Source organism: Malus sylvestris, chromosome 17 (assembly GCF_916048215.2).
Source record: "Malus sylvestris chromosome 17, drMalSylv7.2, whole genome shotgun sequence".
In the NCBI taxonomy this organism is placed as follows: Eukaryota; Viridiplantae; Streptophyta; class Magnoliopsida; order Rosales; family Rosaceae; genus Malus; species Malus sylvestris.
Window position 1 is genome coordinate 26,888,734 of NC_062276.1, and position 16,492 is coordinate 26,905,225.

At 37.5% G+C, this 16,492-nt stretch overlaps 2 protein-coding genes and 1 long non-coding RNA gene across 7 annotated transcripts; 1 reads left to right on the forward strand and 2 right to left on the reverse strand.

The window, feature by feature from the left end:
• Positions 1-687: 687 nt before the first annotated feature.
• LOC126611353 (uncharacterized) lies at positions 688-2,280 on the reverse strand. The gene is made up of 2 exons (XR_007618815.1): positions 2,121-2,280; positions 688-944 (listed from the first exon to the last, which is right to left on the reverse strand). It is a non-coding gene; the product is annotated as an uncharacterized LOC126611353 (long non-coding RNA).
• A 2,562-nt stretch (positions 2,281-4,842) lies between these two features.
• On the forward strand, positions 4,843-14,869 carry LOC126611352 (ribonuclease 3-like protein 1). 5 transcript variants are annotated; one of them, XM_050279580.1, is made up of 5 exons: positions 4,843-5,040; positions 5,130-5,359; positions 5,857-5,971; positions 6,205-6,397; positions 14,621-14,869. In XM_050279580.1, coding segments are annotated over exons 1-4 (507 nt in total). In that variant the 5' UTR covers positions 4,843-5,038; the 3' UTR covers positions 6,365-6,397; positions 14,621-14,869. The 5 variants fall into 5 exon arrangements, with proteins under 5 accessions (XP_050135537.1, XP_050135538.1, XP_050135539.1 ...); XM_050279581.1 differs by lacking the exon at positions 14,621-14,869 and adding an exon at positions 12,894-12,917; XM_050279582.1 differs by lacking the exon at positions 14,621-14,869 and adding an exon at positions 10,395-11,204.
• On the reverse strand, positions 7,055-12,229 carry LOC126611350 (ATPase 9, plasma membrane-type-like). Its single transcript, XM_050279575.1, has 14 exons — positions 11,902-12,229; positions 11,193-11,312; positions 11,011-11,109; positions 10,809-10,946; positions 10,416-10,730; positions 9,986-10,312; positions 9,723-9,842; positions 9,376-9,603; positions 8,973-9,282; positions 8,366-8,880; positions 8,102-8,275; positions 7,815-7,997; positions 7,552-7,730; positions 7,055-7,443 (listed from the first exon to the last, which is right to left on the reverse strand). The coding sequence occupies exons 1-14, from the start codon at positions 11,956-11,958 to the stop codon at positions 7,347-7,349; spliced, it is 2,862 nt and encodes a 953-aa protein (XP_050135532.1). The 5' UTR covers positions 11,959-12,229; the 3' UTR covers positions 7,055-7,346.
• Positions 14,870-16,492: the final 1,623 nt, after the last annotated feature.

Sequence of the window (16,492 nt, forward strand, 5' to 3'; positions counted from 1 at the left end):
TTGGGATCCCTGCTCTTTCTTCAGTTGGGTTAAGAGAATCACCTAATTGAATACCATTGAGTATAGATTTTGATTTAGCTGTGTATATATCTTTGAAATTGCTGGATTTAGCTATTTACATCTTGTTCTTACTTGACTTAATAAGCAAACAAAAACTTCATCAAATCCTATTAATTTAGCACAAACTTTAATTGGTAATTAAATCATCTTGAACTTGATCTGGATGTGTACTATACAGAGTAGAAGGGTACTTTCTTGTTCCTACTCATTGCACAATATGAAATTTCTATTGGTTATTGGTAGTAGTAATTTAATTTCTTAGAAGTCTCTGGAATAGCATGGTAATACTTGTGTCCACGATATGGGGGCATCTACTTGTACACCCACATTCATGGTTAACGCAAGTTCATTGCACAAACATTATGGTCTCGTTTGGCAGCTTGGACTGTACTGACTATTTCTGTCGGATAGGATAAATAGTCATCGGATAGTACTGACTAAATTAGTCGGGCGTTTGGTGCAGTATCGGACTAATGACCATATTATTTATACTGTGTTTGGTACTGAGCCGGATAGGACAAGGAAAAAAAATGACAAATCTTTGTTTGTTTAATGAACTTTTCTCATATTTATACGTATTGAAAACCACACAAATTTTCAAATAACAATGATAAATAGTAAATTCCATACATCAAATCAAAATATTTTCCAATAACATAAAAGAAGGTTCACAAAAAACAACTACAAGTCATTACGTTATATAGATTAATCCAACCACATATCCAAGTTCATAAAATATACAAATGCAAGTTGGTTTCACTAAGAAACAGTTTGTCCAGATAGCCAAAATATATGCATGCTGTTGCTTTGCAAACTCTTCCCTCTGCTTTGCTTTCTCCTTAAACACCAACAAACACAGGGAGCATCAACAAAACAAATATTTCCTACAATCATAAAGGCCAGATGCATTAATGTCGCAAACATAAGTCCAAACAACCAATAAGAGAAATTTAACAAACAAAACCTAGACAACCCCACTTAAAATCTGATAAATGCAATGAATAAAAAAACTAAAAAAGCTTAAAAGGAACAAGATTTGAAAGCCTAACAAGACAAACAACAAAACGAAGACAAAGCTTCTGTTACAAACCACTGAAGTAAGTGCCATGGAAGGATCAACACACCACTGAAGTGAAACTAGCCAGCGTTTCATTTACTTAGTCCCACCACTTAAAGCTTCAGTTACAAACAGAAAAATGAACCAAGACAGTATGTTATTCTCAGTTAACATATAAAACTTATGAGAAAATACTACCACACAAAACACAACAATTTTGTACAAGCATCAAATACACGATATTCCATATAACATACGAAGTCCCCAACATATGCAGTCTAACGACTCTAACATGTAAACAGATACCATATAACACACTTTAATCACTTCCTTTCGGCCCACATTATCTCTTCTTCTATTTAACCGCCCTTGACAATCTTGTAGCTTGCCCATCAAGTACAGAGTAACCTTCAGTTCTTGCCCATCAAGTACAGAGTAACCTTTAGAGTTAATCATCTGCACAAATTTTATATAATATCCCATTTGCCCATTACTAATCTTGTTCATCTGAGCATTTCAGTTCAAATTTTTTTACCATTAACGTTTGACCACTCCTTTAATTACTCAATTATTTTAACATCATCATATCAACAATAAACACATAACAGCTAAATCAAAGCAAACTTTCACCATGCATCAGTCACTCAACAAAAAATTGAAAGACAAAATCTTGAAAATTCAACGAAATCCCACTAACCAAATCTCAAATCAAAGAAAACCCACATAAGAATTTGCAGAACAATGGTATGGAAGCAGCTCATTTTTTAGCACAATTCTCGTGCCAAAATTCAACCCCAACAAACCATAATTCGACCCCATCAACAAACCCTAAAATTCGAAAATTCTAATTAAAACACAAAATTACATAATCAATTGCATAATTACAGAGAAAACAATAAATAGATTCAAATAATTGAAAGAAAATTGCAAGAAAAAGAGAAGGAGGGGGAAGAACAGAGGGAGGGGCGGAACCTGGGAAGAGAAGAAGAATGAGAATACAAACCTGGGAGCGGTGCGTCTGGAGAGGAAGGAGAGACCGAGAGATTTTCTTGTACCGTCTGGAGAGGAAGGAGAGAGCGAGAGTGCGTTCTCAGGAGAAGGAGAGAACGAGAGTGCGTTCCGACTAAATTGTCCCGTGCTTTTAGAGGGGATAAGGAAACGGGTGTTTACCTAATAAAGGAGGTGGGTCCGGATTATTTAATCCGGTGGTTATTTAATACAAACGGACGCCAAACATCGTACTCCGTATTATTAGTCCTATCCGATGTGTTATCATTTAAAGATTATCTCTCGAAAAATATATCAAGTTGAAGATAGTTTATTCAGTTTTATGTATTAAATAAATGTACTGTTGTTTATGAGGATGTTACCTTTTTGCCAAAACCATTACATTCGATATGATTAAAAGATCTCGAAATTAATTGACTTTTTGTAGAGATAATATTTAATTATAAAAAGAAAATTAGTTCTAATTATTGTTAAAATACGTTAATCACAAGTGAGTGAACAAATAAACGTGCATGAGCTTGAACACAAGATTGTCTAATTGGTAGTAATAGTGGTTATGTCTATATCTAGCTTCAGTTACATTATTGGGTTGTTCCCAGTTAACAATTGCAGAAACCTTATGCGGGTCGACAAAGATTCCTTCGGCCAAAATGTATGACCTAAAAAACCAATGTCATCCAGCCAGAATTGGCATTTACGGAACCTAGCATAGAGTCTCCTTCCTCTTAGCCTTTTCCAGCACAAGTCTCTGTCGAACATGCTTTTGTTCATTTTTAGAGTACACCGGTATGTCATCAATAAAGACTATCACAAATCTATCTAAATAAGTTTTGAAACCCTATTCATTAGATCCATGAACTCTGCAGGGGCATTTGTCAAATCGAAAGGCATGATAAGAAATTCATAATGACCATATCGTGTTCTAAATGCAGTATTCGGAACATCCTCAGTACGAATATTTAATTGATGATATCCTGATCTCAGATCAATCTTAGAAAATACTTGGGCTCTTTTTAAGTTTTTGCTTATGTTTTGCTTTTTCCGGAGAACATTATGACTTTGAGTTCTATATATTGGTCTTGCATTTTTTTTCGTATTTTCTTTTTTGTTCAATAAGTCTTTAGACATAGAATGATGAATATTATGATAGGCGGGTTCGTGGGTGTGGATTTGGAGGTACCTTTCGCGGCAAAAGTGGGATGGAGAATTCCCGTTTTATAAAAAATGAAACTTTAACGAAAAGCATCAACTGTTCACTTTAACGAAAAATCCAATTTTACTCTAAAAAGTTAATCCTGGTACTATTTATTTTACCATTTATTTTGTCTTTATTATTAAAACTCAAAGTTTTCAAACCCTTTTCATTAATTTTCCTTTTAAAAAATAGATATGAATGCGGTTGGGAGATGTCGATGGGAGTTCTACTCTAATAGAAGAGGTGTAAATTTGAGATCCTATTTTCATTTCTCTCCTTGATTGGCAGAACATGCCACCGAAAAATGTAAATAAAAAAACATGCATGTTTAGGTTTTCATTTACATTTTCTAGCCAATATGAATATTTTGCATCTCTCGATTAAAAAAGTTTTTGGCCAACACTATAAATGCAAAATACACCTATCGACGCATTTTACATATTTCGTTGAAAATAACCTTAATGTAATTTAAACGCAAACGTACCATAATAAAAAATATTAAATTTTTAATCGTCATCTAAACATCGTTTCTATAAAAAATCGACATTCCAAAAGCTTGAGTGGTGCACCATTTGCATTACTCATAATTCTTGTCTAGTTCCAATGTACGGTCCGTTGCGCTGTTCCAAAAAATTTAAGAAATTAACTTTGACGCATTTTTGACTTAGGCCTAATCGGATAAATGGTCCCCGTGGTCAACAGGTATTCGGATGATAGCCCCTGTGGTAAAAAAATTCGGATTTAAACCCCTGTGGTCTAAGTCTGTTAGGATTTATGCCCTTCGGTTAAATAATGCTGACGTGGTTGCCACATATATGCCACGTGGCAAAAATAATAATTTTTAAAATACCTGAATTAAAAAAAAAAAAAAAAAAAAAAAAAAAAACGCAGAAACCCAGAAAATCCCCCCCGCCCTCCGCCCTCCGCCCTCCGCCCGTTCCCCCACCCCGCCGGACTTCTTCTCCTTCTTCTTCTTCTTCTTCTTCCCGCCGGAGACCAGCTCCCCCCCCCCGACGGAGCCCTCTCCCCGCGCGACCCTCCTCCCTCTCCTTCTTCCTTCTTCTTCTTCTTCCCGCCGGTCTCCCTGCGCGACTTCTTCTTCTTCTTCTTCTTCTTGTTCTTCTTCTTCTTCTTCTTCTTCTTCCCGCCGGAGACTAGCTCCCCCCTCGCCGGAGCCGTCTCCTCGCGCCCTCCTCCCTCTCCCTCTTCCTTCTTCTTCTTGCAGATCCGGTTTGTTTGTTTTTTTTTTTTTTTTTTTTTTTTTTTTTTTTAATTCAGGTTTTTTTTAAAAAAAAATTAAAAATTATTATTTTGCCACGTGGCAGCCATTTGGCAGCCACGTGGCAGCCACATCAGCATTATTTAACAGAAATGTTTAAATCCTAACAGATTTAGACCACAGGGGTTTAAATCCTAACAGACTTAGACCACAGGGGTTTAAATCCGAATTTTTTTACCACAGGGGCTATCATCCGAATACCTTATGACCACGGGGACCATTTATCCAATTAGGCCTTTGACTTATGCACGCCGATGTTTATTTCTCAAATTTTATTGATAGCTCTTTGAAAGGATGATCCAGGTAATATCTTACACATGGGTTCCCAAAGAATCAAATATATAAAAAGAAACTGTCTTTTGATAAGAATGTTCTTATCTCCCACCTGGTTGAAGAATTTGGTGAAAACCCAGCAAAGTTCCTCATCATTTTATCTCCCATGTAAACCCTCTAATCCTGGAATCCCACTTTTCATTTATTTTATATATTCTTTCTAATTAGTGGGTTTTCTTTAATTTGTTGGTTCTCAGGTCAAGGTATCGAGTAAAAGCCAGTGCCGTGACTGGACTCAAAGGTGCGAGTGCAAGCTCCTTTGGAGGAGTTGAAGATGGCGGGACGGCTAAGAAATCAGATCCTAGCAACACTTCTCAATCACATGATGAGAATTTGAAGGGTAAAAATATTTCTTTTGGTTCTACACAAGAACGCAGTGAAGTTTCCTCTACCAGAGAGATTGGGGCCAGTGATTCAACAAATGAAGGTACAAATATTTCCAATGTTAAAAAAATCCATTGCTCTCTGTTTTATTTGATATTTATTGCAGGACTTCCCTGCATTTTTCTTCTAATAAGAAGATTTGCAGTGCGTTTGGATGAGGGATTTTAAAGTTTTGTGGAAATTAGACTAAATTTGATACCAAAGCGGCTTACTGCTTTAGCAGAGTTGCAGTAGTGGTTTTGAATACAACCGATATGACGACATTAACCTTTATAATTCGCACTACGGGAAGAGCATAAGATTTGAACTTTGGAACTCAATTTTCTGCATCTTTAACATAACCTTTTGTTTAACAAGAGATAAAAAGTAACTTATCCAAAAACTTTGAAGCTAAATTATGTAATCTCTTTATAGTTAGACTTTTGTATTCCAATGGTCAAACTTTTGTGCTGCTCAAAGTTGCTTTCCAGAAGAATATCGGCAGAATCAGCGTAAATTAATGAAATCTTAAGAGTTAACTCCGATTAATCAATTTTGTAGGCACTGGTAAGAAGCTATCAGCAAAATCCCAGTTGTTCGCGATATGCGTTGCAAGAAAATGGAAGAACCCTACGTTCGAGTGCTGGAAAGAGGAAGGACCGCCCCACATGAGAATGTAAGTTGACCACATTCTACAAACCCAAGTCATAGTTGCCTCGTCAAGAAATGTTTTCTAAACAGTTTCTAAATTCCACATTCTATAAGTCGATGTGGTATGTTACTCCTAGTTTTCTTACTTCTTTTATACAATGGCCCGTTGCAATCTTCACTAATCATGCACAATGCAGTTTTACTTAGCGTTATCCAAGAGGGGTATAAGGTGTTTAACTGATCCATTGTTCTAAACAGGTTCGCCTTCAAGGTTATTGTTGAGATAGACGACGAATCAAAAACCCTTTTGGAATGCTTTAGCTCTCCACATTCAAAAAAGAAGGCAGCAGCAGAGCACGCAGCTGAAGGAGCGTTATGGTACTTGAAGAACGTTGGTTATCACTTGAAGGATCGGTGAAGTTAATGATTGTGGAACATCAGTTTAGATCAGGTACAGGTTTTTATCCTTGGCTTCTTCCCTTGGCACACAGTTTAGACTTTAGAGACAATGGATTCACATGTAGCAGACTAGCTTTCGGTAATGGTCCAGTTAACCACAGAGATCTAGTAGTCTTAGAATAACTTGCTGTTGAACTAGTTCAGATCTTGTAGAACTGATTGATCAAAGGAATTTACATGTTTTCAAAAACCTGAAATTATACCTGTTCAGAGTCAAGTTTTCCCCCTCTATCATTTGCCCCCACAATACTCCTACAACATCAATGACCTGCACACATGAATTATTTACACACATTTCATAAGACCGTGAAAATATTTATGCGTATGTAAGTTTTCTTGACGATTCGGAGTTGTGTTTATTGCAACTTGAAGAAAGATGTTTCTACAACTAGAAGCTCAGTTAGAGTACTTCAGCAGAAACCTATAGGGAAGCGATTTGGCTGCGAGACTCAATTGTAGCCAAATTCGAAACATGCTAAAGAATTCTAGCTCTGTTTTTTGACCTTTAGAATTTTAAGCACTCAAAGGGGGCACAAGCGTTCGTACTTGAGAGTGGTTCGAGCGGTGCTCAAAGGGGCTCGAGACCTCGAGTTGCTGTGATTCTCTACTTGTATTCTGAGTACAAATATAGAAGTTGAAATTGAAATGGTAGAAGCCAAAAATAGCGAATTATCATTGAAATGAACTAATTATTTAATCCATAGAGAATACAAGATTCAACCTCCTGATATAATTTATTCCAACCTTAGGTTGTCTGAGACAACTCCCTCGGATTATTCCCAACCCCTTCATCCTCCTACAAAGTCAAATGACAAACAACAACATTTTTTTCTTGTTTTTCTGCTGGTTTTTCAAGGATGAACACTAAATTGTCCTACCAATGCGCTAGTTGTCTTCTGCCCTCTCAAGACTCGCTTTGCCCAAAAATTCTTGCCACTCACTCAAACAGTGTAGTGCTGTTGAATGGTGTCAATGTCCAGTCCTTTGAGCTTCACCACCGACTCGACGTGCCCCTTGAGTGTGTTAAGCTCCCTCAACCTGGAAACCAAACAACCACAAGAACGGTTAGGAACATAGGATCCTTTGACATGTTCCGGTTAGTGTTACAAAAAGAGGGGCAATTCCAACTTCCAGTTGTATAATTACCTAGCAACTTCAGCCCGCTTCTTGGCCTGTTCGGCGATTTCAGACAACTCCCTGTAGTTCTTGTCATGGAAGAGTTCAGCTGTCTCGGGAGGCTGCAGACCGTGGAGGGTTCGTTGAGCGGTAGCCCATTGGGCTTCCCTGTCTCCCTTTCCGTAATCCTTCTTTGTTGTGAAAGCAGTCTGGATACCAGTATGAAGAATGAAACATTTAGGATACGGGGATGAAAACATACTGTCTTAAGCATCGGATTTGATCAAACATACCTTATTCTCAAGTACATTATCCCAGGCCTTGCCGCTCAATATGTATCGAATGATGAACTTAAGAATGTCCAAAGGTATGTAAGTGACAATGCTGTAGAGCCAGATAACCCCTGCCCATCCCCATCCAATGCCACGGATTCTTGCAAAGCCCCAGTTTGCATAAACAGCAATGATGGTAGCAATCTTGATGAAATATAACAGCAAGAGGAAATTAGTGGTTTGTTGTTCTTGAAAATATGAAAAAACTTAGATACGATGCTCAACCGCAAACTTGTCTTGAAACTTACCAGCTGTGCTATGAAAAAGGCTCCCAAGAGAAGTAAACCGGGGCGTTCAACATAAGACCAGCTTCGGGACCGAGTAACAAAGATGAGTGCCTGACTAATAATGCTCACTTGAAGGTAGATAGCTCCTGTAAGCTCAGGAAAATTTCCCCTGATAGATCTTACCCCAAATCGTTCCTGCAAAATTTTTTAATGCAAGTATATTTGCAATAAGATTGATCCAGAAAAAAGATTTTGATTTAGTTGGATTTTAGGAATTTTTCTTACTGTGAAAAAGTCAGAGCCATGAGCAGCCCAGAAGAAAACAACAGTCATGACAGCCATGTAGGTGCCCAGGACTACGCCGGTTGCGAAGATCTCCTTTAGCTTCCATGAGTCTGGAAGAGGAGATGGCTTCACCCTATCCTTGGAAATAGTCATGATTGTTCCATCGTTGAGTATGGCGATAACCAAAACCATGAAAGGAGAGAAATCAAACTTCCAGATGAGAGCAAGGAGCAGAAAACCTAGCACGACACGGATTGTTATGGAAACGGCGTAGATTGTGTAATTCTTCATTCTCTGGAAGATGGCTCTGCTCGTCAGCACAGCACTGATGATCACAGACAACCCTGGCTCTGTCAGGACAATGTCGGATGCGCTGCGAGCTGCATCAGTTGCATCATCCACTGCAATTCCTATGTCTGCCCTCTTTAGAGCTGGGGCATCATTCACACCATCTCCAGTCATCCCACAAATATGCTTCTTGTCTTGGAGCCTCTTGACAATTTCGTACTTATGTTCTGCATGGTACCTCATTACTTAGTTCTACTATACAAAACCCTGGAATTTTCAAAACTTTAACCTACTTGCTTGAAGGATTTAGTTCAATTACCTGGGAAGACACCGGCAAAGCCATCAGCCTTTTCAATAAGCTCATCAATAGGGAGACCAGCAATCGACTCGTCCTTGGTGTCACCAAGGAGGGAAGAAGAAGGATACATGTTGGTGCCCATGCCAAGTCTGCGGCCGGTCTCCTTGCCAATGGCAAGCTGATCACCAGTGATCATCTTGACATTGACACCGAGATTAAGGGCTCGGCGAATGGTCTCTGCACTGTCATGCCTTGGAGGATCAAAGAGAGGCAAGAGACCCACAAACTCCCATGGTGTTCCAGCACTCTCTTTGTTTTTTTCCGGCACGGTCTAAATAAAAACAATTTATGAAGACGTCAACTTCAGTTATAAGAAAGCATCATCATCAAATTATAATTACTAGGAATAAGGCCTAAAACTCACCTGTCTAGCAACAGCAAGGGAGCGAAGGCCGCGATCTGCAAACTTGCCAATGATAGCATGTGCTTTCTTCTCAACATCACCCTTTAGGTTGCAAAGCTCAATGATCTGCTCTGGTGCACCTTTGCTAACCCGATGCCAATTTCCTTCAGGGTCGATGTATGTTATGGCGGTACGCTTTTCCACTGGATTAAAGGGCAAGAAATGGACTTCAGTTATTCCTTGCCTGGCCTGCAACACAAATAGTTGTTGGTACATTAAGACGGTCAAATTAATCATTCGCTGTCAAAACACTGAGAAATAGTTATGCTCCAAATGCAAGTACATAAAGAAATTTGATTGGGATGCACCTCCTTGGGGTCTCCCAGCATTCCAACGATGCATGTGTCAATGGCATCCTGATTCTCAACCCTGGAAGCCCTGGCTCCGAGCAGAATTAGACCGTCCTTGTCCACATCCTTTACAAACACCTGAAAATCAAAACAAATTTCATTCATTATTCGTTGAGCAATGCAATTATGTTCTAGGTTCTTGATTTTTCCTCTTATTCTCTTTTCTTTGCATCATAAAACAAATTTCATGAATAGTAAATCAATTGAACGGTCATACTCACCTCAACCATGGTCTTGTCAACTGTAAGCTTGTTGAGAGTAAGTGTCCCAGTCTTATCACTGCAGAGGACATCCATTCCAGCCATCTCCTCAATGGCTGTCATTCTCTTGGTGATGGCACCTTGGGTCGAAAGGCGGTGGGAACCAATTGCCATAGTAACTGACAACACCGTTGGCATAGCAATTGGAATGCCTCCAATGAGAAGCACCAGGAGATTGTCAATCCCATCTCTGTACGCCCGGTGCTGAATTGGATACATGACTATTACCTCAATAACAATTCCCACGCCAATGGAGCATATGCAGAAGTTTCCAATGGCAGTCAAAACCTGATCAATGCGCAGTGCATATCAGGAAACGAAACATGGAAAAATATTGAAAAGGACTGACTGCTCGTATTAATACTTGTAGCTTCGGACAGATGTCTAGTACCTTTTGGAAGTGGCCTACTTGGTTGGTGCTGTCAACAAGGTGAGCAGCCTTCCCAAAGAAGGTATGAACACCAGTGGCAATTACAACTGCCTCAATCTCACCTTGCTTGACGGTGGAGCCAGAGAAAACTTCATCACCAGGGTACCTTGTCACGGGCAGAGATTCACCAGTGAGGGCAGCCTGATCGATCTTTAGAGGATCTCCGTCCAAGAGACGAGCATCTGCTGGGACGATATCTCCCAACTTAATACTGACCACATCTCCTGGTACCAATATTTCAGCCTCTAGCTCGTTCCATTTTCCATCTCTCAGAACCTACAATCGAACAAGCATATATAAATATCCCATTTTCTTTGTTTCTATACATTTGATGTAACCATTACTAATGTTCACCTTTGTTTTCGGTGCAAGACCTGCCATCAATGCCGCTGCAGCATTTCCTGCATTGTTTTCTTCGATAAAGCTTATGGTGGAGTTGATGATCAAGAGAGCAGTAATTCCCACAAAGTCCTGCCAGTCCGGTGGTCTCCCCTGCATTGTTCATTAAAATCATGAGAATATGAGAGAGAGAGAGAGAGAGAGAGAGAAATATTACCCCTCCATTTGCCAAGGCAATGGCCATGATTGCTGCAGCCTCCATCACCCATGATAGGGGATTCCACATGAAACCCAAGAACTTGAGCACCTTGTTTTCCTGTTCAAAGATATATCATAAGAGTTTTCCTTTCAAAACCAATATTAGCGACAGAAGTATACTCGAATATACTCGAAAAGTACCTTCTTTTCTTCGAGCTTGTTTGGCCCGAAGATCTGAATCCTTTTCTGCCCTTCTTCGCTTGACAAGCCCTCTTTTGTGCAATTCAATTGTTCGAACACTTCCTGAATTGGAATGCGCTCCTGCAATGCAAGGGAAGGCAAAGTTAATGACTGATATTCCTCAGCAACTCAATTACTTGGTGTAGTCTTCTTCTCTTCAATTTTCAAAATTTTCTCAGCCATTAAACAAGGTCCGAGGGACATTACGCCAAAAACACCTCATCATAATAGAATTTTAATCCTCAATATTTATAGTTATTATTCCAGGATTACAAAAACAATCATCCAACGATTCATCAACTGGATCTGCCATGAAACCCAAGGTGCAAATAAAAACTTGCACTCATGCATGCATGCATTAAAAAAAATAAAAAATAAAATAAAATTAAAAAAAAAAAAAACAAATTGAACCTAAGAGCTGTCTCAATTTATCAACTAAATTATCCCTTCACGCAGAATGAATTAGGAGAAATGAGACAGAATGGATTAAGACAAACATTTAGGATTAAATCTGAAAACAAAAAACAAAGATCGAAACTAAGCAAACGATAGAGAGAAAATAAAAACCCAAATTAAAGTGTTGCCATATAAGTAAAGAATCAGAATCTGCGTGGTGACAACATGAACACGAACAAAATGTACAGCAAAAACAAGATCAAGAAAAACTTACCAGGTCGACATTTTCCTTCTTGATTTCCTCCAAGCTAATGCCTTTGGCTGCCGCCATTTTCTCTTTTGTTTTATTTCAACAAAAACCAAACCCAGAACAAAGGTGGTCTAGACACTCATCTACTCATACAGAAAACAAACACACACACACACATATATTTATATCTGTCTCTAGGGTTGGCACTTTTAGAAACTCTCAATGCCCAGCAAGTTAGAACCCAGTTTCTTTTATCTCAGTGGGCCAAGTCCTCAATCAATGCGGGGTCGATTCACACACTGTGTTGGTGTCTCTGGTGGAGGAATAATCGGCATTGTAGAGGACTAGGACTGGTAGTTTCTTTTTATAATGGAAAAGGGCATAGCTTTTTATGGAAAATGAAAAATTGGATGAAGGAGCGAGAGTTTTGGCCTGCTTTCTAGAGTTTAGTCCCGGTCAAAAGGCCAGTTAAAACTCACAACCAGCTTCCTTACGCTCACTGCGCTTCTTCATTATTGTCTTAACTGCATGGACCAATCGCTTTCTGCGTCTTCGCACTCGGTGGCAGTTTTATACATTATTAACATATGATTTATGTCATAACTAACTAGTCCTTTCCTTCTTTCTTTTTTCTCTTATCACAGCGTTACACACATCACTTGAACTGCCTAATAATTTTCTAAGAGTAATGTTACACCTATCACATTTTTTATATTATATTTGTACCATCTCTTTGGTAGAGGTAGGTTCACCAACATATATGGGTCTCTTCTCTATTAAAGTGAGTGATACAAATGTAGTAAATGTAGAATTTTTGTTATCTAATTAGGCGGCTTTGTTAGAAGGAGATAAACTAGCTAGTAATTTTCTTAGGCCAAATTGTACTAACAGTTGTCGTAGTTTACCTAGATTTTAGTTTAATTCAACAACTAAATTAACGTTTTCTTTCATTTTTGTGAACGTCCTCTAATCTTATTAAAAACACAATTTGAATTTTTTTTTATCTCATTGGAAAGGGTCAAGAAAAGATTGATGACGCTACCGCTACCACAACGAAACTACAAGAACAAAAATGTGACTAAACGGGCAATGACGAGACAATTACTGCAATTTAGTGTTTGGATAATATTAGTGAGACAAAATTTGTAGAATAAATTTACAAACTAAATGATGTGTCACTAATAAGAAATAAGCACATTAATCAATATTTAAGTAATAATCCAATTACCAACTTCCATGTCTTTTAGTTTGTAAAGCATTACCCTTTAGTATTTTCTTAAATCGACCGTGAAAGACTCCTAATTTGTGTAAAATGTGGTTATAAGTCCTTTGAAGTTGATGATTATTTAAACTGCTTTCTCGGGTTGTGTTTGGAGGTACCAATTAAGGATTGTTACAATATGGATGAAAAATTTTTAGAGTTGTTTTATGTGGTCTTTTATCTTTTGAAAGATTCGGAAGTATAGGGTTTTTGCCGGTCAAACTCTATCACTTTTCGGAACGGTTACAAATGGGTGGTTTTGACATGATAAGATCATTCACAAAGGAATTTAGAGTTTAAGCCTTCAATTTATTTTAAATAAACAATACAGAGCCCATATTACATTTTATTTGTCAAAGATGCAAAGTCCCAGTTTTCCATCTCGAATGCTGGAAGCATTGAATGAAAAGCACTTCGGTATTTTTGGAGGGAAATTAAATGATCATAGGTTTAATCAAAATCACCATCTTAGTTAGGCTTATCTAGATTCACCGCCCATATATTTTGGATTAGTTTATTGTTGATGCATTACTTTCTAAAAAGTAATTCTATGCCAGCTTTAAATGAAGACATGAGAAGCATTGAAGGAGGAAGTAAAAGGTCGACAAATACAAATTAAAGGCTCAAAATAAAGGATACTCAAATCATTCAACAAAACAAAAGTTATCTACCTTTACTTGTTTCATTCATTTTTCCTTGCTAAAAGACCACTTGAAACCAAGACTTTAGAACTCTAGGAATCATTTCCTATAGACTCTTAGACCAATTACAATTTGCGGCTACCATCTCTTTGCGTACGTAGCATCGAGTTACCAACCATTAAGTATTGTCTCTTTTGTTGAAACTCTTTATAAGGAAGCATTTTTAACCCAATCCAACATCCATGAATTCAATCCTGTAAGAGTTTTATTGATTGTTGTAAGTTCATTTATGTACTTTACTTATCTTGTGATACTCAATCTATTAATATAAATTTCAGTTTTGTACTTACTATTGTTGTTACTTATTGTCTTTACTTTTGGTGTAAATGACTAAAGCGGTGTGTGTGAGTATAGCCACTTTATATCCAACCTCATCTTAGTGGTTTCTGGTAGTTTCGAGAAATAATTAAAGTCCTTAATAGGCAAGGCATTAAAAAGAACCAAACTTGAATGCATATAGTGACTCTAATTGGGTTGCAAATTTGAATACCAGGAGGTCAATTACTGGTTATGTGGTATATTTAGGGGATACTCCTTATGTCTTGGAAATCAAAGAAACAATCCTCAGTCTCTAAAAGCTCTATAGAGGCTGAATACAGAGCGTTGGCTCATACCACTGTAGTTACTTGGATTAGGTTAATTCTTAAAGACTTACATGAGCATTTGCATTCTCCTCTAATGCATTATTGTGATAATCAATATGCAATTGCATTGAGTTTGAATCTTGTTCAGCACTCTCGGATCAAACACTTAGAAATTGATTTTCATTTTGTTTATGGAGGGTTCAAAAAGAAGACTTATCAGTTCAGTACTTATACGCCAAGGGTCAAGTGGCAGATGTATCAACCAAGGGACTGCATGGACCTGATTTTCTTCGACAGTGCTTTAATTTTAAACTAGGATATCCCACTTAAGATTGAGGGAGGCTATTGAATAAGTATGTAGGTGACGTGCCATGGCACATGTCAATAGTGCCACCCATACAATAGTAGCTTACTCTCTAAGCCGATGTAATTGAAAAGTATAAATAGTTTTCTCTCCTTGCATTTTCTGTTATGTTGTTATATTTGTTGAGAAACAGTTAATGAAAAACACTAAGGTATTTTTAGTTTCTTCTTCAAGCTTCATCTCTTCGAGCTTTCTTGGTCATTTTCTGAGTTTTACACAAAGTGTTAAGAGATTGGACTTTCATGGAGCTTGCCCTTGGAAACTATTGTTAAACCTTTAAGGGGCGTTTGTTTTGCCATCATTAAGTGTCATGGGATTAGACTGGACCCTATTTGTTATCATGCAGGACTAATGTTAGTAAGACTAGCCCGCCTCGACTAAATGCATCACTAAAGCCTCGTTTGGCAGGTCATATAAGTGGCCGGATAGGACTAATAATACAAACTCAATCGTTTGGCGTCATCCCGTATTAAATTGGACTGGATTAATTTAATATGATCTACTTGTTTTATACACCACTAGCCTCTCTGCATAAGCTCACGTGCATGCGAAAGACATTTTTTCATCACAGGCGCTACACACCCCTAAAGATGTGTTACTTTGGTTATGCATGTGAGACTGTCATAACAATTTCTTATTATTTTCTTTTCTTCAATCATCTCCTTATGATATTTTTTTTTCTTTACGATTGTGTTACAAACTATTATTATAACCATGCTTTCTAATTAACGCACATAGTCAAGGCTTATTGTTCTATAGTTCCGGGTGTTACACCCAAAGAACTTTTACATGTGTTGAAACCACGTATGCCAATTTGTAGCCATTGTTATTATTATTTTTATCATTGGTGACACATTATCAAACGTTTTTTTTATCACGTGCACCAAAACAAATAAGTATGAAATATGATTTTTTCCGACTATTAAGAAAGATAAAATGCACAAATATTGGCTAGCATCAGCATTACAATAGAGTACAACTAAAATGAATTTGGACATTGTATTTTTTTTAAAAAGAACTTGTAGAAAAAATGTACAAAATGCAATTACAATTACAGTACAAAATGCAGAAAAAACCTTAATTCACTCTGAAGTTGGCGTAGCAAAGGAATGCGTACGATTGCAATTACAGTGCAAAATGCAGAAAAAAAATGTATTAAGAGAAAATGGTGAAGCTCTGAATATAAAACTGCATTGATTGTTGGTCGTATGTATTAGCTATAAGTGATTGCAATCGTATGCAGAGACGATGAATTACAAAAGTGTTTTGATATCTTTTTTTCTATGGTCATTAAATTCTCAAGGCCTTGTCTGATGATAAGAACGAAACCAAAGATCTTGAATCAGAATCTAGAATCTCTAGAATTGATAGTTAACTTTGTTTGCAAGGAAATGAAATCCTACTAGTGAAAAGCAATTTGTAGCACGGGCTTTTAGAATTCACCCAGCTACTCTGAAAACATTGGTTTGATATCCTTTTCTCTACGGGCACTAATTTTTAATCAAATGCTAATTGAACTTAAAATTTTCTATTAGGTTTTAGACGTTGGCATGTCAACGTTGTGCACATTAAAAATGTTGTTTGTCACCAATTGCAAGTAAAATTGACAATTCGCTATCAGGTGGTACTTGTTTGCAAAAGTACAAAAATTATACATAAATTTGTTATTCGATCCAAACAATAAAAAAGCTTTATCTTGTTCCTG